Source organism: Erinaceus europaeus, chromosome 4 (assembly GCF_950295315.1).
Source record: "Erinaceus europaeus chromosome 4, mEriEur2.1, whole genome shotgun sequence".
NCBI classification, from domain to species: domain Eukaryota; kingdom Metazoa; phylum Chordata; class Mammalia; order Eulipotyphla; family Erinaceidae; genus Erinaceus; species Erinaceus europaeus.
In genome coordinates, this window is record NC_080165.1 from 56,386,494 (window position 1) to 56,414,185 (window position 27,692).

A 27,692-nucleotide genomic window follows, 5' to 3' on the forward strand; every position below is an offset into this window, starting at 1 on the left:
TCCCGGTTTGAGCCCCCAACTCCCCACCTGCAGAGGAAGGTTTGCCTCATAAGTGGTGAAGCAGGTCTGCAGGTGTCTATCTTTCTCTCGTCCTCTCTGTCTTCTCCTCCTCTCTTGATTTCTCTCTGTCCTATCAACAACAACAATAACCATAACAATGATAAAACAACAAGAGCAACAAAAGGGGGGTAAATGGCCTCCAGCAGCAGTGGATTCATGGTGCAGGCAACTGAGCCCCAGCAATAACACTGAAGGCAAAAAAAAAAAAAAGTCAGGAAACCCTGGCCAGCTTCCCACATGCTGCTCCACTTTTGCTGCCAATATGAAAGAACCCAAGAATAAGTCTTCTCCTTTCCCACTGTCTCTTCCCCTAGGCTGACCAGAAGCCAACTAACCACCATGTTTGTGAGCAAGTACAACAGGAAGTACTCACCTAGAGATAGAGCCTCTGCCTCACACAATTCGCTTACAATTAGTTGAGAAGTGACAACAAACATCTGTAAAGAAAAGAATTTATCTTGAAGCAAGTAAGCAATAAATAAGGCCAGTGGAGTGAAGAAAAATCATGTGGGTGTGGTGGACAACTAATCCTCTCTGCCAAGGGGGCCTAGAAAGAAGAGCCTTGAGTACAGGGCTCGATTCATGTCTGAGAAGAGGAAAGCAGCTGGCACTGCAGACCTGGCATATTGCCCCACAAGTCTGGCAGTGGTGTGGCATGTTGTTATGGTTCTAACAGGAGGCTGAGTTACCAAAAACAAAAATAGTAGACTACAATAGTAGCGTCACTGGTACTGCACATTAAAGGAAGTCACAAAAGTGGTTTCATGCTTGGGGTGGTAGCAGGGTGGCTCACATTGTACAGCACACACTTCACCAGGTGTGAAGACCCAGCTTTGAGTCCCCAGTGCATTGTGGGAGTGCCATGCACTGCGCCCAGGGAAACCTGAGTGTTGTGTTCTCTTCTTCTCCCTCTAAATCTTTCTCCCTTCTGTCTCTCTCCTCTCTATCTGAAATTAAGAAAGGAAAAGGTTATCCTCAGAAAGCAATGAAGTAAAAAATACAAAAGGGATTTTTCTGAGGATATGGCTATAAAATAAATCTCTTGGGAGTTGGGCGGTGGCGCAGTGGGTTAAGCGCACGTGGCGCAAAGCGCAGGATCAGGCGTAAGGATCCCGGTTCGAGCCCCCGGCTCCCCACCTGCAGGGGAGTCGCTTCACAAGCGGTGAAGCAGGTCTGCAGGTGTCTATCTTTCTCTCCCCTCTCTCTCTGTCTTCCCCTCCTCTCTCCATTTCTCTCTGTCCTATCCAACAACAAAGCAACGTCAACAATGGCAATAATAACCACTATGAGGCTGCAACAACTAGGGCAACAAAAAGGGGGAAAAATGGCCTCCAGGAGAGGTGGATTCATGGTGCAGGCACCGAGCCCAGCAATAACCCTGGAGGAAAAAAAAAAAAAAAAAAAAAACAAGGGCAACAAAATGGAAAACAAATAAATATTAAAAAATAATAATAATAATAAATAAATCTCTTTTAGGTACTTCCTAGCATTGTTCCCAGTAAATTCTCAAGTTCCTCTTCTGGACAGATAGTTTTAACTCAAGCCTTTTTTTTACAATTGCTCAACCAGTCATGTGTAACCTAAAACCAATAGCATGAGACTGAAGTTGTGACTTCCTTCTATGTCTTTTAAGACTACACACATCTGCAGCATGCCAGGATTTCATTACTTCCTCTTAGTTCCATCTCACCATACTCATCCCTTCCCCCTCTCCTCGCATTCCCCCATCACTGTCAGGATTTGCTGCCCTACGAATGACCACTGGTTGAAATTACTGTGTAAATTTATAATCCTGCCTAAAGAAAGCATAGTAAATTCTGTAATCAATCAGACTTAAACCAAAGAAGTTTGGCTACCTAGTAGAAAAATTCAAAGACGACAGGCTCCATAAACCTAATATTGGTTGGTTAAAACAAATGACACTCAGCACTTCAACAACTGGGACAAAGTCTAAGCTCATCAGATAAAGAAAGGACTGTAAAAGCTGGACAGGGGCAACAGACTGGCTCACTTAATGTTTCCCCTCCCCCTCCTGCACTGCTGGTGGGAATGTAAATTGGTCCAACTCTTCCGGAGAGCAGTCTGGAGAACACTCAGAAGGGGACCTACCCTATGGCCCTGCAATTCCTCTCCTTGGGATACATCCTAAGGAGCCAAACACACCCAACCAAAAAGATTTGTGTTTGTCTATGTTCATAGCAGCACAATTTGTAATCGCCAAAACCTGGAAGCAACCCAAGTATCCGACAACAAATGAGTGGCTGAGCAAGTTGTGGTCTATATATACAATAGAATACTACTCATCTATTAAGAATGGTGAATTCACCTTCCTCACCTCATCTTGGATGGAGCTTGAAGGAATCATGTTAAGTGAGATAAGCCAAAAAGAAGGAAGAATATGGGACGATCTCACTCATAGATAGAAGTTAAAAAATAAGAACATAAGGGAAAACATAAAGCAGAACAGGACAGGAGTTGATGTACTGCACCAAAGTAAGAGACTCTGGGGTAAGGGGGAGAGTTCAGGTCCTGGAACATGATGGCAGAGGAGGACCTAGAAGGGGTTAAATTGTTATGTGGAAAACTGAGAAATATTACACATGTACAAACTACTGTATTTTACTATAAAATATAAACCATTAACTTCCCCAATAAAGAAGAAGAAGAAGAATTTTTTTTTTTTTTATAAATACCAGACTACCTCATCATCTGGGACCCTAGTTAAGGAAGTCTTGGATTCCCACACAAATATAATGGGCCTAGACTTCTAATAGATCCCTCTCTCCACCATTACTGGTCACTTCCATCAGGAACATCAGCATAAGCCTTCTACAGGATGTTGTCCTCGCTATAAAATAGCAATGATACGGAATGTCCCACTCTCCAAAGGGAGGCTGGGTCATCCTACCCTGCCACTCAGAGAAGACTGGTCCTAAAATGAGTGCAGCATAGAATGTTCCTAGCTGTAACCATGAACTGCAAGCTCAGACTGAGAAGGACACAGAGGTTACACAGGTTCTGTGCTAAATATAACTATATATAGGCCTGGGGGCTGGGGGGTGAGCAGTAGTGCAGCGGGTTAAGCGCTCATGGCGCAAAGCACAAGGACTGATGTAAGGATCACAGTTTGAGCCCCTGGCTCCCCACCTACAGGGGGGTCGCTTCACAAGTGGTGAAGAAGGTCTGCAGGTGTCTGTCTCTCCTCATCTCTATCTTCCCCTCCTCTCTCGATTTCTCTCTGTCCTATCCAACAACAGCTATAACAATAACAACTACAACAAGGGCAACAACAAGGGCAACAAAAATGGGAAAAATGGCCTCTAGGAGCAGAGGATTCATGGTGCAGACACCAAGCCCCAGCAATAACCCTGGAGAGGAGGATATATATATATATATATATATATATATATATATATATATATATGCCCTGGGTCAGGTGGATGCAGTAAACAGTTAACTTTATTCATAAATTTTCTTCAAGATTAAAAACTACTCTCTGCCCTGATCCAGCCTTTTAGCTCTTTTCTCGACTCTGACACCATCTTCTCAGACAATATTTTTAGTCCACTTTCACGTTAGCTATCAACCTCAAGTAAAATCTACAAAAGTTACTGGCCTCTGAGAACATGCCTAAAATAGACTTCTTAGCTTCTTTCCACTCTTTGTTCCTACTGTTTGGTTCATATTCACTAATCATTTTGTCCTGCTTTATATCGTACTGCCTTTCATACACCAAGATGCAGATGCTATCATGATTCTATCCTGACTTCGCTAGGCAGACAACCTTACCAATATATCCTGGAACCTTGCCTCTCCACAACCTTACCCACACTGAGGAAAGATAGAAACAGGCTGGGGATATGCATCAACCTGCCAAAGCCCATATCCAGTGAAGAAGCAAATACAGAAGCCAGAATTCCCACCTTCTACACCCCAGAAAGAATTTTGGTCCATACTCCGAGTTGGGGAGAAATGCTAGGGGAAGATGAAAAAAGGGCTCTGAACTCCAACTCCATCAGTACCCGGAGAGAGAAGAGGAAAAAGGGAGGGACATTCAGAAGTAGTAATAGGTATAGGTGTGACTTGGTAAAGGAAGAGAAGATAGGACAATGGGGGGAAAATGGGCAAATATATACAAATGTAGACACATAGTTGTAGAAATAATAGTCAACCCATACCTGCAACCTTGGGAGAACTGCTATAGCTTCCAGTGAAAGGAATGGGGATACAGAACACTGGTGGTGGGAATGATGGTGAGTTGTACCCCTGTTATCTTGTAAATCAATATTAAAGCACTAATAAAAATTTTATGATCCTTCTATATTTCAATCAAATTACATGACTTACTATGGGATACTATGATGATTCATCACAGCTCTTGAAGAATGCTATTATCTCCAGCTTAACTATGAGAAAATGAAGGCATGAGATTAGTGGTTGCCCAGATTTATACAGATAAGCCATAGAACTGACTTAATTTCAGGACTTATATCTCTAAATTCTATGCCTATAATTAGAAAATTGCTGACTACTTATAAATATAAGCCACAACATATTTAGAAATTAATCTATGTGTGTAACACCATAACATACGTAAGAACTAATATTAAAGTCTAAGAATTCTATAGAGTGACCCAGAAGGTGGTGCAATGGATAAGATGTTGGACCCTCAAGCATGAGGGCCAGACTTGGATCCCTGGCAATGCATATGCCAGAGTAACAAGAGTAATAATGCTTTGGCTCTCACTCACTCTACTGGTGAAGCAGTGCTGCAGGTGTCTGTCTCGCTCTCTATCTCCCCGTTCCTCTTGATTCCTGGCTGTTTCTATCCAATAAATACACATAATAAAAAATTTTGAAAGATAATAATATTTTTTAAAGATTCAAATAGAATATATAAGAGCAGGCCAGGAGGTGATTCAGTGGGCAAGGCGTTGAACTATGAGACACAACTTCAATTCCTGGTATCAAATATGCCAGAGTGATATTGTTTCATTTTTTTCCCCCTCTCCTTCTTACTCACTCCTACTACCTATCCTCCTCTAATAAATAACTAACTCATTAAAAATAATTTGTAAGAATTCCCACAAATTCACAAGACAAAGATAAGAAATGAAATTTCCAGGGAGAAGGGCGGTAGCGCAGCAGGTTAAGCACATGTGGCATAAAGCACAAGGACCGGCATTAGGATCCCAGTTCATCCCCTGGCTCCCCACTTGCAGAGGAGTTGCTTCACATGTGGTGAAGCAGGTCTGCATGTGTCTATCTTTCTCTTCTCTCTGTCTTCCCCTCCTCTCTCCATTTCTCTCTGTCCTAACAACAATGACATCAATAATAAAAAAAAAAAAATGAAATAACTTTCCAAAACAGAGGAAAGGTATGAATTGCCAGTTCACAGAGAAAGAAAGCTAAGAAAAGATATCCAGAATTACAGGTAATTACAAAAAGGCAAATTGAAACAAGATGCCAGGATCAAGGAAGTTACAAAACAGGTATGCATGCATGAGGCCCTGGATTCAGTCCCTGGCACTACATTTGCCAGAGCTCTGTCCTCCCTCTCTCACACACATAAAATAAAAAACAATAAACCTTTTAAAAATTAAATATTAAATATATGGCCAAGAGATAGCTTACTATGCCTCAACATCACATGAGAACACCATAGCACCAAGGGAAACTCCATGGATGGTGGAGCAGTGCCATGGTCTCTCTCTCTCTCTCTCTCTCTCTCTCTCTCTCTCTCAATCGCTCAAATAAAAATAATGAAAATGTTGGCCCAGAAACAGTAGTATTGTGCATTTGTGAAGCCCCAGCGCCACATTAAAGAAGAATAATAAAGAAAGAAGCCACACTGATATTAAGGAATGAGATTTATTTTCTTGAAGTAGAAAGGTCTGTGGTCATGATAGTAATGCCACTCTTGGTTCCCCTAGATTCAAGCCCAGAATCTGGGTTCCCCCAAATTTAGGTACAGGGCCCTCAACTCAGAAAACTGCACACACATACATACACATGCACACAGTGGAGGGAGTTTGAGAAACTTCTGCTTTGAGAAGGTGATGTCCTACATAGGACTGAGAAACCTGGCACCTCCTGATTGAATGACTGCAAGTATCAGCATCAGATTCTGAGCAGCAAGAATCAGCCTAAGGAGACAGAAGAATTGAGGAAAATTATAAGGGCATGGCCCCTCCTTCCCAAAGGCACTTCTGGCCTACAGCACACAAAATAGATGTTGAACTATCCTTGCACCCAATCCATTCCCAAGCATCTTTCTTACAGTTTCCTCTCCCACTCAAAGCCATGCTTCCTGTGACCACTCCCATGTGTGTCTAATGAGTGCCCCAATGAAGATGTCCCATAGCACCCAAGGGTTTGAGGATCACTGCATATGTGACATGCCCACTAATGGAGTACTACATCTGGCTCCCACAAATCACCCAGCATCTCAAGACCCAGACATACCACCTGAGCAAGGCTTTCGGGCATAGATGATGAGGGCCAAGCCAACAACGATGCCTAGCACTCCCAGGCCAAGAACCAAGCCACACAGGACATTCTCCAGAAGATCTGAAGGCAGTGCATTCTGGGGGACTAGAGGGGGAAAAGGGGGGGAAGCAGGTAAGCCTGGTTGGGGAGCCCTTCAGCCAGGAAAATGACATGGGTGACTGGGATGACAGGGAAGAAAGTGAGGCATGCAAGACTGATGTTGACTCAAAGTGAGAGCAGGCTAAACAAGTCCCAACTAGTGCAAGATAACCCATGTGTCTAACCCATTTCTGCCCTCAAAAGGAGCCAGGTTTCCAGGGAGAAAGGTCTCACCCCAATAGGCAATTGCTGTATAGCTGTCAATCTCATGAGTCACGATGCATGTGTAAAGGTCAGAGGGTGCCGGTGTGAAGTTTAAGTAAGAAAACGCCTCAAAGGTGAGTCCGTCAACTGCCGAAACAAAAATAGGTGCATCTTCTTCCACAGAGGTGGAATCATGCTGCCAGCTTACCGTCAATGTAGGTGGGAAAAGATTGCTGATGTAGCAGACCAGTGTGTTGGGCTTGCCAAACTCCAGGGGCTTCAGTGTGAATACTTCAGGCATAGGGAATCCTGCAGGGAGGTGGGGAGAGCAACTAAGGTGGGGGGGAAACAAGTAATACCCTGTATTTGGAGAAGGGGGTGGCACTCAGAGGGCAGTATAGACAGGCAGAGCCCAGGGGAAGGGAAGCCCTCTCTAAGAGAGAACCAGAACAGAAACTAGAGGCACAGCCAGCTCCAGACCATTCTTGATTCCTCAGCCCTGAATTCCTATAGCACTTCCTGTCTGGATGGCACAATAGCATCTAATCACTATAAAAACACAGACACCTAATCAGATGTTTTTCGCTCTCCCCTTTCATCTTGCTAATATTCAGTAGGCATCAATCAGTCCTGTTCAATACAGGCTTATGGCTACTATATCCAAGACACTTAGTTGTTGTCCCACAAGATAGAGTGAGACCATGGCTGGTACAAAAATATATGTCCAGGGAGTTGGGCAGTAGCACAGTGGGTTAAGCGTAGGTAGCACAAAGCACAAGGACTTGCATAAGGATCCGGGTTTGAGCCAGCTCCCCACCTGCAGGGGAGTCGCTTCATAGGCAGTGAAGCAGGTCTGCAGGTGTCTGTCTTTCTCTCCCCCTCTCTGTCTTCCCCTCCTGTCTCCATTTCTCTCTGTCCTATCCAACAATGACAACATCAATAATAACTACAACAATAAAACAAGGGCACCAAAAGGGAATAAATAAATAAATAAATATTTTATGTATATTTATATCCTAGTGAGAATGGAGAGTTGGTGTGAAGAGGAATAATTCAGCATATGCTTTCATGAAATTTAAAATGTAGCCTCCTCCCTCCCACCCAAGAAAAGACCCCTGACCTCTAGACACTGGGATTTTTCCTTCAAGATGTGGGCCTACATTCTGAATCATTATCTGGCAGATTGATTTGTCAGAGAAAATACTGGGAATGTCTTCAATCTTCTGAGCCCAGTGAGTAAATTCAGGCAGGCGAGGGACTCGGGTGTTGTGGAGAAAGTCATAGGAGAAGAGCTGGTCCCCATCATAGGTCTCTGAGAGTCCTATGTTAGGACTCCCGTCCTGGCAGTACATTGTGTGCAGGAAAGTGTGGTTTTGCAGCTCATCGTGCAGCAGTGGAGTTGAAGCTGCAAAGGAAACAGGATAGGGTTCAGGGACATGGGAGCCACCCCCTCAACTTTAGAAAAGAGCAAAATCTGCTTCATGGAGAGCGAGTAGAAGAAAGGCACAACTCCCTCACAAGTCTGTTATTTAGGCTCCCCCTCCATGTGAGGGCAAAAAAGAAATTCAGCATTATTAATCTATCCAGATTTCCCAGGCCCATAAAAAATAAAGCTAGCAGTCTAAAGAGAGGGGGAGAGAGAGAGAGAGACAGACAGACAGAGAGAAAGGAAGAAAGTAGAAAAAAATAAGGAAATAAAGAAACCTACTAAGTGACAGTGACCTATTCAAAATAATAATGTTGACTGTGCATATAGTTCAAAGGCACCAGGCCAAGGTGGTGAGACTGACATCTAGTCCAAGTTCTGCTCACCAAACCATGCATTCTCCTAAAGGGGAAAATACTCTCTAACTCACAGAATGTAAATATTGACAAGCAAAGGAGCTTATATTTTCTAGTCTTAGAAGGAATAGCCATGGCCTCCTCAAGCTATCAATAACATTGTCCCATCCTACTGACAGACACACATCCTAGACTTGGGGGAGGGGGCTTCTCTAGGCTTTTCCTCAGTCACTTCACTGGTACCAGTCCTCTCTGAAAATGATTTCCCCTCCTTTGACTAGATAGCCATTGCAAAGATAAGACTTTGGAAGTGACTTGTGCAGAAAAAAAAAAAAAAAAAAAGACTATCCTTTGAAACTCATGGCTGGAGTCCTCCCCCATCCTATTTCCCCCACCCCGAGCCAGTATCTTGTACTCAATACCTCTACCAGAATGACAGGTATTGTAAGTGGAATCATCCAGATTGTTTATCCATTTTGCCCCCATCTTTTAGAGAGAAGAAAACTAAGGGTAAATACAATTAAAAAAAAAAAACTCTTCAAAAACTGCATGTTGAGTTGATGGCATAGAGTAGTCTCCTATGTAGATGATAATTAACATTGGGCTTTTTTTTTTTCCCAAATCTTAGTTCCACCTAAGTTACACAGACTCTAAGTCTCATTTTCTTCATCTGTAAAATGCATATAATTTCTGCTTGGAGATACTGTCTCAAATGAAATTATATAAAGCCCCTCTGACATTATTTGCTATCCTTTCACTGTAGCTCTCTTTCCCAAGTCAACTGTTATTTCACTATCTCATAACACTTGCACCACTGACAAAGATCAAGACTTGTTCAGAGGCTGTGGGCTGGCTCCCTAGACTCCCCAGACAGGACTGAAGAAGTAGGAGGTACTGGCATACCTTCAGAGGCTGTCAAGTAGAGAGGCAGCAGCCACAGAAGGTGTAGCAGCAGCTGTAGCAGCGCAGCTCCCGGGCTCTGCTCATGAACCATCTCGTCACACAACTCTGTGGGGTAGGAGCTATTACAAACAAACTCAAATCCCCAAACTCCCTCCCCAGATCTTGTTCCACCAGCTCATTTCCAAATGTTGCCCCTGCCAGGTTTTGGGAGCACAACCAATCACAAAAGTGTAGAGTTTTATGTCATCAGTTGCTGGGGAGAGACCTGGTGGCAGCAAGCTCTAGAAGACTTGGCTCATTTATCAGGTCAGGGCAGTGTGCTGGGCTGGGCAAACAGTGGAGGAATGTCGGCCTCCAGCGGGGATTCTTCTTTAGTATCGGTATGTCATCCTCAGCCTGTAACTTAACCAAAACGCTCTTCATAGCAGCGTCACCCTGCTGCAAAATGCTGCAGTGAGGAAGGTCATCTTCCCACAGCAAACCTCTTCTGTGTTCTTCAGACTCTGCCTTCTCCCTTTTTGCTTCTTTCTCAAAAAAGGATTATTCTCCTTCAAGGATTAGCTCCATTCATTCTGCAGAAATATATTAAAAGTATAACATGTTAGGTATTGCGCCCAGTGCAATAAAGATGAATGAGATAATGGCTGGAGAAATAGCTTAACTGGTAGAGCATCAGACTTGCATGCCTGAAGTTCCTGGTTTCATCTCAAAGTGATGCTCTGGCTTGTCTTTTTTTCTCTGTCTCACGTGAAATTATTTTTCATATGCAACAAATAAAATATATCCTTATTTACTTATTATTTACAAGGAAGGAAGAGAGAGAGAGAGAAAGGACATCACTATGGTACATGTGTTGTCAGAGATTGAACTTGACCTCATGCTTGAGAATCCAGTGCTTTATCTATTGCGCCACCTCCTGGACCACAATAAAATATATCTTCAAAAAGAATGTGAGTGAGGTATATGCCCTCCTCCTTTCAAAGAATTTAAAGACTAAGATATAAAGCAGAACAAATTGTTTAATATTAAGGAACCTAAAGGCAAGAATATAGCAGATGAGTTTTGGGACCTCCACTTTGAAAAAAGCTAGTAGATCTATTTTAGGTATATTCCAAGGGGCTCATGAATTTAGTAATTTTTGCCTGAGCCTGACAGCTTACATACAGGTGGACCAAAGGTAATGTATGGAGAGATGGTGTCAGAGTTGAAAACAGGACTAGAAAGCTGAGTCAGGGCAGAGAGTAGCTCCCAAATATGGGAAAAGTATATAAGTATCATTTTATGGTGTCTTTTTTTTTTTTTTTTTTTGTAGGTCTTTCTACTTGCTCTTTTGGGTCATTGCAAGCTATTGCGAACTTTTCCTTTAGGGTGTATATTTTCCCCCCAACTTATGGGTTCATGTGCACATGTGTTCTGTCTCATGGGCCCTGATCTATATCTAGGTTCTGTGACTTTGTTAGGAGGTGCACCACCCAATATGGAATTGAGGAGTCCTATGAGCTAAGAACAGTCTCACCAGCATACTGGAGCTGAAGGGTTGACATTTCACATCTGGTGTCTCTGAACACAATCTGAAGTGAAATGTGTAAAGGTGGTACTGGCCTGCCAATGCCCATGTTCAGTGGAGAAGCGATTACAGAAGCCAGACCTTCTACCTTCTGTACCACACAATGATCCTGGGTCTATACTCCCAAAGGGATAAAGAATAGAAAAGCTTTCGGGGGGGATGGGATATGAAACTCTGTCGGTGGAGATTGTGTGGAATTGTACCCCTCTTATCCTATGTTCTTGTTGATATTTTTTATTTTATAGATAAATTAGCATCAATTTTATAAAGAATTAAAAAGAGGCAGGCAAGGATGGCAACTAGGGTAAATGTTATGGATAAATATCTGAATTTGGGGTGTGCCATTGGCAACGACTAACAATGATACAACTACTCAATGAGTTTTACAATGATCTGTTCATACTGAGCTTTCAAATACAGTCATTGGTCTGCCCCACCACACTGTAGTGTAGGCACAATGAATTCCATTTTATGGAACCATATACTGGGGTTTAGAATGGGGATATGTAATTATACTATTATAATCATCAGAGATAGAAAAGTATAAATGGAACAAGGCTTCATAATCAAATCCCTACAGCAATCTTTATCACTTTTTTATATTTCTATTATTAAAAGAGAAATATTCCATTGAGCATTTTCTACCCTGATTTGTCACTTTTTCTTCCTATTTCTAAATATTCTTAGGAAAAAAACTCACAGCTAATGAATAAACTGTTTTCTATTCAAAAAAAAAAAAAAGAATTTAAAGTCTAGTTGGGCTGGGGATTGAGGCCCATGAATAATTACAAGAAGCAATGCAATGTATTCAAGTAAAAATGTGTGAAGTGCTTGGAGAGTTGTAATTTTATGAGATTGTAAGAATAATAAGTAGAACATAATAGAAAAGGCTTCTAAGATTCTTAAAGGGAAAGAAAGGGTTTTGTTTGTTTGTTTGTTTGTTTCAAATAATCCTTACTGAAACATCTTCCTTTGTAATGCTTAACTAGCTGGGCATTCCACAGCATCACTGTTGATGTCATCTATGTTATCATGAGGGTGGCGACCATCAACATTGCAGCCCACAGATTGAACAGTCCCCAGGGTTTCTTTGATGGTCCCAGAGATTTTTCTAGCTAAAGATCAGTGCCTCATTTATCAGGCAATGCTAACAATTTCATCAAAAGTGATGTTTCCACTATGCTTAATATTTTTCTCCTTCTTTATGTCTCCTGGTGGTTCCTTGAGGACTTTAATGATGAGGGCAGAGGCAGAATGCTCCACTTCAATCTGGGCCTATCTGCTCTGGATGGTCACTTTCACTGTCATCCTCAGACCTTTCAAATAACCATTAGCCTTGGCAATATTGTCACCAACTTTTTTTGGCATTTTTTTTATTTTTAATATTCTATTTCTTGGATAAAGACAGAAATCAAGAGGGAAGGGTGGGAGGGAGGAAGAGAGAGAGAGAGAGAATCAGTCCTGCAGTACTACTCCACCATTCACATCACCAACTTTTTTCAGACCAAGCAGCCCAATCTTGAGGGCCAGGGCTGAAGTGGCACCAACTTCCCCACCAGTAAATATCAGGTACACAACTTTGATCTCATTGGTGTCAAACTTCAGAGAGATGGTGGAGGTGGCTGGTGACGTATGAACCTAGATTCAGGACAACCAAATAAAATTGCACCTTGGCCTCCTCAGAGCCGAAAGCCAAAAAGGAAAAGGAAAATAATCTTACCAACAGAACATGAGGGAGGAGAAAAACATTCCAGGCAAGAGTTAAGTATATGTGTAAAAGTCAAAAGTATTCAGAGCTCCTTCCGCTGGAGTCTGCTGAATGTCGTGGAGGGAGAACAGGTGTCCCTCTTTGGAAATGGGGGGGGGGGGGACCACTGGAGGGAAGTGTCAAAATGAAATTTGAGCAAAAGCTGGATCACAGAGGCTCTGTTATGTTTTTACTTACCAATGACAGAAACACTAAATCTGAGGTAGGAAATTTGTACTACTTCAAATAATGGACTAAAACTTAGAAATGAAGCAAAACTGTTGGTCTAGAGTCTACAGCAGGAACTGGGTGCCTTGCTGCGCTGCACTGGGTTAAGCATTCACATTACCATGCTCAAGGACACAGGGACAAGCTCCTGTTCCCTATTTGCAGGAGGAAGCTTCAGAAGTAGTGAAGCAGGTCTGCAAGTGTTTCTCTCTCTCTCCCGTTTTATCAACTCTTTCCCTCTCGATTTCTCCCTGTCCTGTCAAAAATAAAAGAGAAAGGGAAAAAAGAAAAATGGCGGCCAGGAGCAGTGGATCAGTGGATTGTAATGCCTGCACTGAGCCCTAGTGATAACCCTGGTGGCAAAAAATACCAATAACACAATAAAAACTTTAAAAAGATAACTACCGGATCTTTTCACTCATACATGGAATATAAACAACTAAAACAAATGAAGTTTAAAGAAAGTATAGCACATAACATCAAAACATTTTTTTTCTTGCCACAAGGCTTATCACTGGGGCTCAGTGTCTGCACTACAATTCCACCACTCCTCTTGACCTTTTTTTTTCTGATAGAGACAGAGAAATAAAGAAGGACAGGTAAAGAGAAAGAGAAACACCTGTAGCAATGCCTCCCAATTCATGAAGACCCCTCCTCCCCACAGGGGGGACTATGGGCTTGGTGTAGTAGTGTGTGCACTCTACAGGGTATGTCATTCCCTAACCCCCCTCCCCCCATTTTATTTCATATGAGAGACAAAGACTTTCACACGAGAAAGAAAAATACAAAGAAAAAGAAGGCCCTTAAAATCCCCCACTCAACTGAAAGAAGGGAAGGAAGAAAGACCAGAACACGGTGACCCTGGTACATTTGGTGCCAGAGATCAAACCAGGAGTCTCTGGTCTGTAAGTCTTGCTCTTACCAACTGTGTGATTTTCCCAGTCAACATAAATAAATAAAGTTACACATACATAGAGTTCTGTAGCATAAATTTTGGTAAAGAAAAAATCATAGGAACTTGAATTCATTCATGAACAGAGGAGGTAATTAGGAAGTAAAAATCTAAAGTTGTGGGATACTAATTGGATGTAGAGAGATCAGGGATAGCACTGAGATAGCTAGATTGGGTGGATAAGTGGGTGGTCAGTAATGAAGTGAACTAAAATAGAAAAGAATGTCATAGAAGCAGGCTTGATGAAGACAATTAGTTCAGTTTTATATGCAATCAGTTTTAGATGTCAGTGAACAGCCACGCAGGAGTGGGGAGGTAGATGGGTACAGATTTCAGATATGAACTAAGGAACCTTAAATTTGGGAATCATCAGCACACCCGTTAAAGCAGGGGCTATGACAAAGATTATCCAAGAAGACTGAGCAGAAGTAGAAAGTGACACAAGAACATAAGCATATGAGTTCCAACCCCAAGTCTCATACCAGCTATCAGCCAGAATGAAGTCAGGAACTTACATAACTACTCTAGGGATTTCAGACTGAGGGAACTGAATATAGAGAACCAGTTATAGGGGCTAGGAGATAGCTCACCAGTTAATCAAGCATCTTAACATATGTGAGGCCCTGGGTTCAAGCATCAGCACCACATGGGAGGTCTATGGATGGCACTAGGGGAGTTCCATGAGTGGTGGAACAGTATGGTGGTGTCTCCCCCTCTTTTCCCTCTCTCTCTAAAATGAAGAATGAATAAAGAATGAAAAATCAACCAGGAGGGCTGTTCAGTAGCACAAGGCCATGGGTTTATGGGGATGTGAGAAATGGTTACAAAGGTTAAAAAGGCAAGAAATGGGGCCAGGTGGTGGCACACCTGGTAAAGCACATATTACCATGTATGAGGACCCAGGTTCAAACCCCTAGTTTTGCAGGGAGAAGCTTCACAAGCAATGAAGCAGTGCTGCAAGTGTTTTTCTCACTCACAATCATACCCCCCACACTTCCTTCTCAATTTTGTCTCTGTGAAAAAAAAAAAAAAAACATAAGTGGTTGATTTCATCAGGCAGACACTGAATCCCAGTGACAACCCAAGTGACAATAAAAAAAAAAAAATTTAAGGCAAGAAATGCAAAAGAGGTCCAAAGGAAAGAAGAATACCTGAAAATCAGAAGCAGCTACTGCTCCTGAGCTGGAACTTGTGTCTATACCTGCTGTTCCCCTAGGAGAGACACTCACAGTCAGTTCTGAGTCTACTGAGAGGTCTCATCTCCATAAAGACTAGATTGTTAGGAAGATTCTTCCTCTCTTCCCAAGAAGCAATAATCCAGACTCATCATTCTTGCAACTTCTTGATATACTAGCCAAGTTACTCTGTTAGAAACTAAAACAAAGTTTTTCAGTTTCGCCATCCTTCTGAGTCCCCACCAATGCTTCTTATTGAGAATTTAACAGGACACCAACTGACTAGGAAGGCTAGGAAATGCACCCCTTCCACACTAACCAGCTAAGCAGTCCAAAACACTGTATGGGAGGGTGGGCGTGTTACTAAACACTGGGTAACAACCAAGACATTAAAATCCACTAATTTATAAGAACCTGGTGGCACAAGGAGCAGCTACAAAACAAGAGAAATAATCTAATTCAGAGAAATAGACTTGTCCCACAAAGAAGGGCGAGGTAAGCATTTTTTTTTTTTTTTAAATCAGAGCTCTACTCAGTTCTGGCTTATAGTGGTGCAGGGGATTGAACCTGGGACCTCCAGTACCGCAGACATGAACATCTGTCATGTAAAGCACTGTGCTATTTCTCCCAGCCCAAAGTCAGCATTATCAAAGGCCATTCAAGAGTCAAGGAAGGACTAGAAAGTGTCCTTAGACTTGGTAATTATGAGAGGCTGACAAGTGTATTGAGATAGCAGTTTCAGTTGTTGCAGTGGGAGTCAACTCCAGATTGTGGTGGGCAGAGAAGTGGGAGGTGAGGAAGAAACTGTCAGTGTCTATGCTGCAAGTTTAGTAGAGAAGAAGAAAAAGGAGAAAGACAGAAGGGGTGGGGGAAGAGATAGTGAGAAAGATCCAATGTGGCAATTAAGTAATCTTGGAAATTAATAGTTCAATCAGTGTTTTTGAGACTTTCAACATTCACTGTCTTTTGAAAAACAAATAACAGCAGCAATAACAGCCCCATACAAAAGCAACTCCATGACCTCCTGGAAATTCTGAAACACTAGTGTGTATGTGTATGTGTATGTGTATGTGTATGTGTATGTGTATGTGTATGTGTATGTGTATGTGTATGTGTATGTGTATGTGTATGTATTGGGGGTGAAGTGGGGCAGAGTGCCAGAGTTGGGATAGGTTTTAGAAATTGTTGTGTTATGTTTAAAAAAAAAAAGAAAGAAAATTCCCAATGCCCCACCGTTATGGAATAACCATCAGTAGTTTCTGCACTAGAAAAATGCAGGCCCTTAGGAAAGAGAAATGGAATTTCATGGCATCATCAAGGCTGTAGACGAAGAGAGATGGCACACAGCTAACTAGAGTCTGAAGCAAATAATAAATATTTTAGGTTTTATGAGTCATTTATCTCTAGAGGTAATATGCAAAAGGTAAAACATGGCTGTGCTTCTGGCTTCCTGCTAGCTGCTCTGGCATCTCCCCAGTTTTCTTGTGAACTACTTTATATCAGTTACTCTTTAAATACTGGTGTTCCCTTAAGTTTTGTTCTTAATCTTTCTACTTATGGACACTGAAATTTAAATTTCATAAAATTTTCATGAGTCACAAAACATAATCTATTTTTCCCCCAGCCATTTAAAAAATGTAAAAATCCTCCTTACTTCTCAGGTCATATAAAAAACAGATGGTGGGTTTAATTTTGCTCATAGACCATAGTTTGCAGAGAACACAGTTCCATATGTATAGCCAGAATGGAGTAGGGAACCCGTAAGTAAACCCACCTTCCAAAGAACAGACTAACTCCCCCTGGGGATAGCAATTGTGCCCCAGACTCAACAGGTTATTTAGAAGGAGGTGGGGATGGGGGTGAAAGAACAGGAGGGAGAGGAGTGAGGGGGAGGGCTAACAACAGGTCTAACACACACCACAGTTATCCAGGGTGGGAGGGAGGAGGCAAAAAAAAAAAAGTTCTCCACAGAGATTAGTGTGGCTAAGACTAAGCAAAAGAAAAATATAACCATCCATGATGGAGACTAGGGTAAAGTGAGGGTTAATTAACTTCTTCTCCAGTATAAAATGGTTTCAAGGGGGTCAGGTGGTGGTGGCGCACAGGGTTAAGAGCACATAGAACGATTCACAAGGACTCATGCAAGGATCCTAGTTTGAGCCCCCAGCTCCCCACTTGCAGGGGGGTCACTTCACAAGCAGTGAAGCAGATCCACAGGTTTCTACCTTCCCCTTCCCTCTCAATTTCTCTCTGCCCTGTCCAAAAACTCAAAAAAAATGGCCACAGGAGAAGTGGATTCATAGTGCAGGCACTGAGCCACAAGATAATCCTGGAGGCAAAAATAAAGTAATAAAATAAAATAGTTTCAAGTTAAAACATTTCCAACTGGAGACCAGTTGGTGATACACCTGGTTAAGCACAGACAAAAGTGTGAAAGGACTTGGGTTCAAGCTCCTAGTCCCCACTTGTAGGGGGAAAATTCACAAGTGGTAAAGAAGAGTGGCAGGTGTCTCTCTGTTTCTCTCCCTGTCTATCTCCCTCTCCCCTATCAATTTCTCTCTGTGTCTATCCAAAATAAATAAAAATTTTTTAAAATGTTTAAAAACATTTTTCTGTGGTCCGGGAAGTGGCGCAGTGGATAAAGCATTAGATTCTCAAGCATGACGTCATGAGTTCAATCTTGGGTAACACATGTACCTGAGTGATGTCTGGTTCTTTCTCTCTCCTCCTATCTTTCTCATCAATCAATAAATAAAAATCTTTTGGGGGCCGGGTGGTAGCGCAGTGGATTAAGCACACATGGCACCTAGCACAAGGATCGGCTTAAGAATCCTGGAACCCCTGACTCCCCATCTGCAGGGGGGTCGCTTAACAGACAGTGAAGCAGGTCTGCAGGTGTTTATCTTTCTCTCCCCCTCTGTCTTCCCCTCTTCTCTCCATTTCTCTCTGTCCTATCCAATAATGACAACATCAATAAAAACAACAATAATAACCACAACAACAATAAAAAAAAAACGAGGGCAACAAAAGGGGAGAAAAGGCAAATAAAAAATTAAAATCTTTTTAAAAATTTAAATTAATATATATATATTTCTAACTGTACTTCTTTCTGTGTAATCCTTCTTGCTGTCAGGATCCTCCAACAACCTCCATAACAGATACTTCAAAAGTAATCTCTAATTTGTTTGCATAAGTGATAACTGTTAAAGAGTAGTAAGGCTGTCAGTTCTGCATCCCAATAACTCACTATTTTGGTCATTAGATAAGAATGCATCTGAGGGAGTCAGGCGGTATGGCAGCAGGTTAAGTGCACGTGGCACAAAGTGCAAGGACCAGCTCAAGGATCCTGGCTCCCCACCTGCAGGGGGTTGCTTCACAAGGGGTGAAGCAGGTCCACAGGTGTCTTTCTCTCCCCTTCTCTGTCTTCCCTCCTCTCTTGATTTCTCTCTGTCCTATCCAACAACAACGACATCAATAACAACAATAACAACCACAACGATAAAAAAAAAAGGGGGCAACAAAAAGGGGGAAAAAAATAATCTCCAGGAGCAGTGGATTTGTGTTGCAGGCACCGAGCCCCAGCAATAACCCTGGAGGAAAAAAAAATGCATTTGAGGGGCAAAAAAATACATCTTAAAGTTTGGGAGCTGCTCTCTGCCCTAATTCAGCTTTCTTTTTTTTTTTTTCTAACTTATTTATTTATTTATTTTTATTATATAGAGACAGAAAGAAATTGAAGGGAAGGGGTGATAGAGATGGAGAGAGAGTGAGAGACACCTGCAGCCCTGCTTCACCACATGTGAAGCTTTCCCCCTGCAGGTGGGGACCAGGGGCTTGAACCTGGTTCCTTACGCACTGTAGTGTGTGCGCTTAACCAGGTGCGCCACCACCTGGCCCCTAATTCAGCTTTCTAATTCTATTCTCAACTCAGACATCTTCCCAGACAAAAGTTTTAGCTCACCTTCATGCTAACTATCAAGCTCAAGCAAAAACTACTAAAGTTATGGGACCCTAGGAATATACGTAAAATAGACTTCCTAGCTTCTTACTACACTGTTGCAGTACATTCACAGTAACTGAACCCCTGCTGCCCGGGGCCCCTGTGGCTCTTCTTCCTGAGGCTAGTTTATCCCATTTCTCTTTTGCTTTCATGGCCTACTTTCCGCCAAATAAGTCACCATTTGAAAGTTAAATTAGTCAGAATTGTTTCCTATTGCCTACAACCACAGTAGCCTTATTACACATAACAAATTAGTGCATACTAAAAAAAATTAGTGTATAAACGTGGTGTTAAAGTTAACTGAGAAATGAAAACATTGCTACTATCAAATTTACATTAAACATTTATTGAGGGGTACTTTTATGGAGAATATATATATTTTTTTCTCCATAAAAGTACCCCTCAATGTTTAATATATATATATATATATATATATATTTTTTTTTTTTTTTTTTTTAACCAGAGCACTGCTCAGCTCTGGCTTATGGTGGTGCAGAGGATTGAACCTGGGACTTTGGAGCCTCAGGCATGAGAGTCTCTTTTTTTTTTTTAATTTTTTTTTTTTATTTAAGAAAGGATTAATTAACAAAACCATAGGGTAGGAGGGGTACAACTCCACACAATTCCCACCACCCAATCCCCATATCCCATCCCTCCCCAATAGCTTTCCCACTCTCTATCCCTCTGGGAGCATGGACCCAGGGTCATTGTGAGTTGCAGAAGGTGGAAGGTCTGGCTTCTGTAATTGCTTCCCCGCTGAACATGGGCGTTGACTGGTCGGTCCATACTCCCAGTCAGGCATGAGAGTCTCTTTGCTTAACCATTATGCTATCTACCCCTGCCCAGGAGAATATAATTTGAGAACTGCTGTTGCCCTTCATTCAAGAATGGATGCCTAAAGGCAGTTGGTAACATGGATAGTGTACAATGCAAAGCAAGATGTGAACTGAAATGGTAACTCTGGGAGCCATCACAGATAGGTGGTAACAGAAAGCACGTGGGAGTAAATGCTATCCAGGGCATTGCCACCCAGGGCAAATGTTAGTCTGAGAAAAGAAAAGGAGCTGTAAGGATAAAACTCCAGAGAACCACTACTCAAAGGTTAGTTGGCAGAAAGTCTTTGGAGAAGGAGACTCTCAAAAGAGGGTGCCAGAGAAGTGTTGTCAAGGATGCCAAAAACCAGACTGATTAAGGAAGGATGGCTTTTGCCAACAGTGTCAAATGTGGCAAGACTGTAAAAAGGTCATTTAGCAAAACAAAAGTATTATTGAGGGGTACAGGCTAAAGATTAAATTACAAGTATGGGGGTAGAGAGGTGGTTGTCTAGGATAGTTTTTCTTTTTCTTTCTTTTAATTTTTTACTGTGAATGTACTGCAACATCAAAGGCCTCCAACCTCTACTTTTCAAGGCTCACATTACTGGAGAGACTTATATTAGGTGTGTATCCTTGGAGCAACTAACTGTGGCCAAGTACAATATTATATATATTATATTCTACAAATAGCTCTATGTATTAGAGCTATTTCTAGAAAATGGAGACTCAGGAACTAAGCTTTCCCCCTGTAAGTGGGAACCAGGGGCTTGTACCCGGGTCCTTGCTCACTGTAATGAGTGCATTTAACCAGGTGCATCACCACCTGGCCCAATGAAAAAATTTATATTCCACAGTCTGGGAGGCGGTGCAGTGTATAAGATATTAGACTCTCAAGAATGAGGTCCTGATATTATCCCCAGCAGCACATGTGCCAGTAATGTTCTGGTTCTCGTCATCTCTTCCTATCTCTTACATTAATAAACAAAATATACTACAAATATATTTATATCCCACAAATTTGGGGGTCTATAACTTTATGAACTATGAAAATGTTTTCAAACTTGTAAAAAATGTATCAAGTCCCACATATTCTCATGAATTTCAATAATACTCAACATTACACATACACACACACACAAGCACACGCAGAGACAGAGAGAGAGAAACACCAGAGCACTGCTCAGCTCTGGTTTATGGTGGTGCAGGGGGATTGAACCTGGGACTTAGGAGCCTCAGGCAAGAGAGTCTGTTTGCATAAACATTATGCTATCTCCCCCACTCTTTCTGGAGCATTTTTAAAAAATTTTTTTATTTCCTTATTGGGGAATTAATGTTTTACATTCAACAGTAAATACAATAGTTTGTACATGCATAACATTCCCTAGTTTCCCATTTAACAATACAACCCCCACTATGTCATTTATCATCCTTTATGGACCTGTATTCTCCCCACCCACCCACTCCCACCCCAGAGTCTTTTACTTTGGTGCGATATACCAATTACATTTCAGGTTCTACTTGTGTTTTCTTTTCTGATCTTGTTTTTCAACTTCTGCCTGAGAGTGAGATCATCCCATATTCGTCCTTCTGTTTCTGACTTATTTCACTCAACATGATTTTTTCAAGGTCCATCCAAGATCGGCTGAAAACGGTGAAGTCACCATTTTTTACAGCTGAGTAGTATCCCATTGTGTATATATACCACAACTTGCTCAGCCACTCATCTGTTGTTGGACACCTGGGTTGCTTCTAGGTTTTGGCTATTACAAATTGTGCTGCCAAGAACATATGTGTACACAGATCTTTTTGGATGGATGTGTTGGGTTCCTTAGGATATATCCCCAGGAGAGGAATTGCAGGGTCATAGGGTAGGTCCATTTCTAGCCTTCTGAGAGTTCTCCAGACTGTTCTCCACAGAGGCTGGACCAATTGACATTCACACCAGCAGTGTAGGAGGGTTCCTTTGACCCCACACCCTCTCCAGCATTTGCTACTGTTACCTTTTCTGATGTATGACATTCTCACAGGAGTGAAGTGATATCTCATTGTTGTCTTGATTTGCATTTCTCTGACAATCAGAGACTTGGAGCATTTTTTCATGTTTCTTGGCCTTTTGGATCTCTACTGTGGTGAATGTTCTGTCCAAGTCCTCCCCCCCCCCCATTTTTGGATGGGATTATTTATTGTCTTGTTGTTGAGTCTGGCAAGCTCTTTATATATGTTGGTTATTAAACTCTTATCTGATGTATGGCATGTAAAGATCTTCTCCCATTCTGTGAGGGGTCTCTTGGTTTGGGTAGTGGTTTCTTTTGCTGTGAAGAAGCTTTTTTATTTGATGTAGTCCCATAGGTTTATGCTTGCCTTAGTCTTCTTTGTAATTGGATTCGTTTCATTGAAAATGTCTTTAAAATTTATGCAGAAAAGAGTTCTGCCAATATTTTCCTCTAAGTATCTGATAGTTTCTGGTCTAATATCCAAATTCTGGAGCATTTTAAAACAAATTATATTATTGTGGTTGAATAGTAACTATTGCTAAGGGTATCTGCAGTAATCTTTTAAACAAAACTTCATTATCATCACAAAGATGAAAACAAAAAACTAAAAATAATTGCTTAACTTAAGCCAAGTTGTGCTTATTTCCCAAGAATCTCAAAAGTATCTATGAAGTATTTGTTTATCTATGAGAAATAAAGAGAGCCAGAGCATCACTCTAGCATGTACTGCTGGAGGTCAAACTCAGAACTAGCTTAAAGGTCTAACATTTTATCCACTACACCACCTCCTGGACTATATATGGTATTTTAAGTGAAAAAGTACCATAATGTTTTCACTTTTTCTTTTCTTCTCCTTTTTCTTTTCCTTTCTTTTTACTTGATAGGACAGAGAAATTGGGAGGGGAGAGGTAGAAAAAGGGGTGGGGGAGATAAAGGTTATGCAAACAGTCTCTCATGCCTGAGGCTCCAAAGCCCCAGGTTCAATCCCCCGTACCACCATAAACCAGAGCTGAGCAGTGCTCTGGTAAAATAAATAAATAAATAAATAAAATTAAAATAAATAAATGTTAGCATGAGGTCCCAAGTTTCCCAGCATCGCATATGCCAGAGTGATGCTCTGGTTCTCTCATTCTTGTAAGTAAATACTTTTTTGGACAGCAGAGATAGTATAATGATTATGCAAAAAGGCTCTCATGCCTAAGGCTCCACAGTCCCAAATTCTATCTCCTGCACTACCATAAACCAGAGCTGAGAAGTGTTCTGGTAAAAACAAAAACAAGGAAGCCTGGATGGTGGCACACCTGGTTGAACATGTTACCATGTGCAAGGACCTGGGTTTAAGCCTCTGCTCTGTACCTTCAGGGGAAGCTTCATGAACATTAAAGCAGGTCTACGGGCGTCTATCTTATCTCTACTGCCCTATGAAAGAAAAATAGGAAGAGAAAAGAAAAAGAAAGAAGGAAAGAGAGAGAAAGGGAGGGAAGGAAGAGAGGGATGAAGAAAGAAAAAGAAAGATGACTGCTGGGAGTGGCAGATTCATAGTGATGTCACCAAAAATCCAGTGATAATCCTGTGGCTAAATAAATAAATAAATAAATAAATATTTTTAAGGAACATTAGCTGTCACTAGTCTCATCTCCTTCCAATCCCTAACATTTTATTTGACATTTATTGTAGACACAATTCTAGTTACTGAGGAGATAGAGTTCTTATCTAAAAACTTTATTTTGATCTAGTCATTATTCCAAAATTTCCAGTGGCTTCCCAAAAGGTCTACATTTAATGATGCTGGTAATCCGTCACAATATTTCCTCAAACAAACGTACCTTCTATTATTTTCTCCTCCTGCTTTATCTTATAGTTCATATTGTATTCAGGCCATTCTGGACTGCAGTACTCTATGTAAAAATGACCAGTGCTGGGGGGCCAGGCACACCTGGTTAAGCCCACACAGCACTAAGCACAAGGACCCGTGCAAGGACCCAGGTTGGAGCCCTCGGCTCCCCACCAGCTGGGGCAATGCTACACAAGCAGTGAAGCAGATCTGCAGGTGTTTTCTCTTTCTCTTTCTTTTTCTCTCTTGCCTCCCCCTCCTCTCAATTTCTCTCTGTCCTACCCAATAAAATAGAAAAAAAAAAAAAAAAAAAAAGGCTGCCAGGAGCAGTGGATTCATAGTTCTGAGTCCCAGTGATAACCCTAGAGGGGGGAAAAAAACTGCTATTCTTTTTGTCTTTTCTCATACAATTTTAATGTCTCAAGTATGTACCAGACAGCAAGGATTTTTATCTATGACCATTTCCCCAAAATTATATATGATGACCCATATACATCAGTCTTAACCTTAGTCATTAACCTACCTATCTACTTCCTTCAACATTTGGGAGTATCTCACATTGGACAGGTACTGTGTCAGGTGGTGGGGAAGACTGAAAAAAAGAGTACAACATGACACTGTTCTCAAGATTAAGGTCTAGTAAGGGAGAGAAATATGTTATCACATAAATGTCACTCACTATGAAATGTATAATCATAAGCAGAAGAGAGAGCAAGAATGAGCAGTCAGCTCAATTTGAGAGGTAAGAGTAAACTTTTTATGATGGTATCTGGACTTAGATGGATAAGAGAGGAATCTATTCTATGTACAGAGAGCAGGACGTGCAAAATACAGAAGCATGAAGCAATGTTGTGTCTGGGGAATGATTCACTATAAGTGGAGTATAAGGTCCAAGAGGAAGTGGCTAGACAAGTGACTGAATAAGGCAAAATTTCTAGCAAACACAAAAAGTATGACTTTATTACACCCATAATGAGAAGTCAATATAGGGCTTAAACAGTAGCATACGGCCAAAGGTATGTTTTGGGAAGTTAAAATCTGGCAGTATTGTGGCAGAGGCAGAGAGGAAAATATAAATAAGGACTATTCATCAGAGCTATCTCCAATAATGAAAATGTTCCACAAAATTGTGCTTGTTCAATGATGGCCACTACTCCCACACGTGGCTAATAAAAATTTGAAATGTGGCTACAGCAATTAAGGTACTAAATTTAAAACTTTTATTTATTAATTTAAGTAACCACATGTTGCTTGTGGCTACCATGATGTGTTGGGTAGCTTTATTATTTTCTTAATTCATTTATTTAGGGTGGGGGAGGCTTATGCAAAAAGTTTCCCAAGTTACATTCCAGCACCACCATAAGCCAAAGCTGAGTAGTGCTCTGGTAAAAACAAAACAAATGAAAATGTTATCTTTTTTTTAACTTCTTTTTATTATCTTTATTAATTGGATAGAGACAGCCAAAAACTGAGAGAGTAGGGGTTGACAGAGAGGGAGAAAGACACCTGCAGCACTACTTCAACACTTGCAAAGCTTTCCCTCTTGCAAGTGGGGACTTGGGGCTCGAACCCCAGTCCTTGCGCATTGTAATGTGCACTTAACTAGGTGTGCCACCATTTGACCTACCAAGAAATTATTTATTTGTTAATGATAGAGAGCTAGAGCATCACTCTGTGATGTGATGCAAAGCATCAAACTCAGGACCTCAGTCTAGCTTATGAAGCTTCCCTCCTGCAGGTGGGAACTAGGGGCTTGTGCATTGTAATGTGTGTGTATGTGTGCCACCACTTGGTCCCTAATGGTCATTTTAGAGGCAAAATGATAACTTTAATGTATATAAAAGGGTTTCTTGTTTACTGAGGGAGGTAATGCTTTACAGTGCAGTCATTGTCACATGAGTATAATTTCATTATGCACCAGGACCTCAAAGTTCTCTTTCACCATTCCTTCCCCACTTCTGCCCCAGAGTTCCTTGCTTTGATGCAATTCACAGAGATATAATTTTAAAAATATAGAAAATAAGAATGTTTACTGTTGAATGTAAAACATTAATTCCCCAATAAAGAAATAAATTTTTAAAAAAAAAGAAGAATGAGTTCCCAGATTCTAGACTTTGAGTAGCTACAATTAGCCAGAATACTACTAAAGGAGTAAGAGTAGTTGTATACAGATTGTATCAAGTTGGAATTTGTTGTAGGGTCTAAAGGTTACTCAAGTGGTAATATTTAGTATTAAGTTTAACTCAGGAGAGTTGTCTAAAGTCACAAATTCAGCAGTTTTTAAACACTTGCTGAGATTACTTAGAGAAGATGAATATAAGTAGGAACAAACTGTGGCAAAATCCTTCAGGAAACATTTACAAGCAGTTTATGAGACTGGAGAGCAAAATAATCTGAATTGGCAGGAAAGGACAAAGATGAAATGTTACAGAAACCAAAGGTGTGAAAAAGTTAGTAAAGGAAGCATGGTCAAGCACCTAGTACATCAGAGAGCAAACAAAAACGTGAACTGAAAAGTGCTTCTTGACTTTGTCAACTAGGTTCTTGCTGACATTTGCTGTAACAACTTCAGTGGTGGGAGAAATGCACTGAAGAATGGGGATGAGACAGAAACAAGAGCCTGCCAAAGGTTACAATAATCACTAGGTTTTCTGTGTTCACTTTGGGGGGAGCTGGGAAACCAACCAGTAGAAGGAAGAAATTAAAAAGGCAAATGAAAAGCCAGCGAGATAGCAAGCCTGGGAAGGTGTCTGCCACAGGTCTTTCTGTCTGAAAAAAGTCAACCCTGAGTAAAAACGAAGGGGTGGGAGAGAGCCAGTGGCTAGTAAATGGAGATTAAATTCAGAGAAATGGACAAAATTGACCACATCAAAAGAAAAAAAATTCTTCAAACCTTAAAATATAAACAAACCAAAACCCTTAATGTGATTTCTAGTACAATGGTTATGGCATACAAACAGAACCTGAAAGTTTATCTTTGTTATTTTGGTGGAGTGTAGGGGTACAGACTCCAAATGGAAATCTTAATCATACTCTGAAGGTCAAGGGAGAAATTACTGGCTATGAACAAGCAAAAAGGTCTGCTTAACATGGTAAGGGAGTCCCCATAATATCCCTAGATCTTTATGGAATCAACTCAAGATTGCTAGAACTTAAAGCAAACCATTTGGGGGAAATAAAGTAGAAGGATTTTAAATCAAATTATCAAATACGAGGTAAGTAAAGAAGTAAAACTGATGAGAAGACTTTTAAGATTTGTAGAATCAGAGGAGTCCAGATCTGCCAGGTCTGAAGGTAATGAAATCTAGGTAGGATCAAGTGAAAGGAGAGGTTGCAAGCTTAACACAAAGAAGTTGAACAAAATGCCCACATCTAACGCTCATTCCTACCGTCTACACCCACCTCCCCAGGGCAGGCACTATCCCGAGGTGGAGCCACTCTACCCTGGGTGAGGGGTCCCCGCCCGCAGCCCCTCACACTCCGCAGGTGCGACCCCATTCCCCTGCAACATGCGACAGCTCGACCGCGCTGGGCTCGGGCCTGCACCTGCCAAAACGCACCTCACACCTGCGGAAACGGAACCGAGCCCGAAAGCCCTGGGCAAGCTAGGAAGTCGGCGGGCCGTGGCACCCGAGGTCGGCGCGCAGCGCCTGCTTCCGCCCCACCCACCGCGCGCGCCCCGGGTCCCCGCAGCTCCCGCAGCGGCTCGGACCTGGACGCCTGCGCGCTCCCGCGGCCCCCGACGCTCCCTCCCCTGCCCCCAATCCGGGCGCGCCCTTGCGCCTGCGCAGTGCACGCTCGCGGGCTGCGGCAGCCATGCTGAGCCCGTGCGGAGAGGCGAGT

The 27,692-nt window shown here is 41.7% G+C and overlaps 1 protein-coding gene and 1 pseudogene across 2 annotated transcripts; both read right to left on the minus strand.

Moving 5' to 3' along the window:
- Positions 1 to 5,919: 5,919 nt before the first annotated feature.
- On the minus strand, positions 5,920 to 27,542 carry LOC103117423 (HLA class II histocompatibility antigen, DM alpha chain). Of its 2 annotated transcripts, none has more exons than XM_007527469.3 (6): positions 27,410 to 27,542; positions 9,538 to 10,109; positions 7,973 to 8,257; positions 6,883 to 7,161; positions 6,529 to 6,654; positions 5,920 to 6,206 (listed from the first exon to the last, which is right to left on the minus strand). In XM_007527469.3, exons 2-6 carry the CDS (start codon positions 9,626 to 9,628, stop codon positions 6,202 to 6,204), a joined length of 786 nt encoding a protein of 261 aa, XP_007527531.2. In that variant the 5' UTR covers positions 9,629 to 10,109; positions 27,410 to 27,542; the 3' UTR covers positions 5,920 to 6,201. The 2 variants fall into 2 exon arrangements, with proteins under 2 accessions (XP_007527531.2, XP_016045597.1); XM_016190111.2 differs by having other exon boundaries at positions 6,526 to 6,654.
- Positions 12,086 to 27,667, minus strand: LOC103117424 (large ribosomal subunit protein uL11-like; annotated as a pseudogene).
- Between the last annotated feature and the right edge of the window lie 25 nt (positions 27,668 to 27,692).

Coding starts and splice junctions, on each gene's coding strand:
- LOC103117423 (XM_016190111.2), bottom strand. CDS start 9,628: ATGGTTCATGAGCAGAGCCCGGGAGCTGCGCTGCTACAGCTGCTGCTA. Junction 8,258..9,537: donor CTACTTGACAGCCTCTGAAG/GTATGCCAGTAC, acceptor TTTCCTTTGCAG/CTTCAACTCCACTGCTGCAC. Junction 6,655..6,882: donor TACAGCAATTGCCTATTGGG/GTGAGACCTTTC, acceptor TTCCCCCTCTAG/TCCCCCAGAATGCACTGCCT.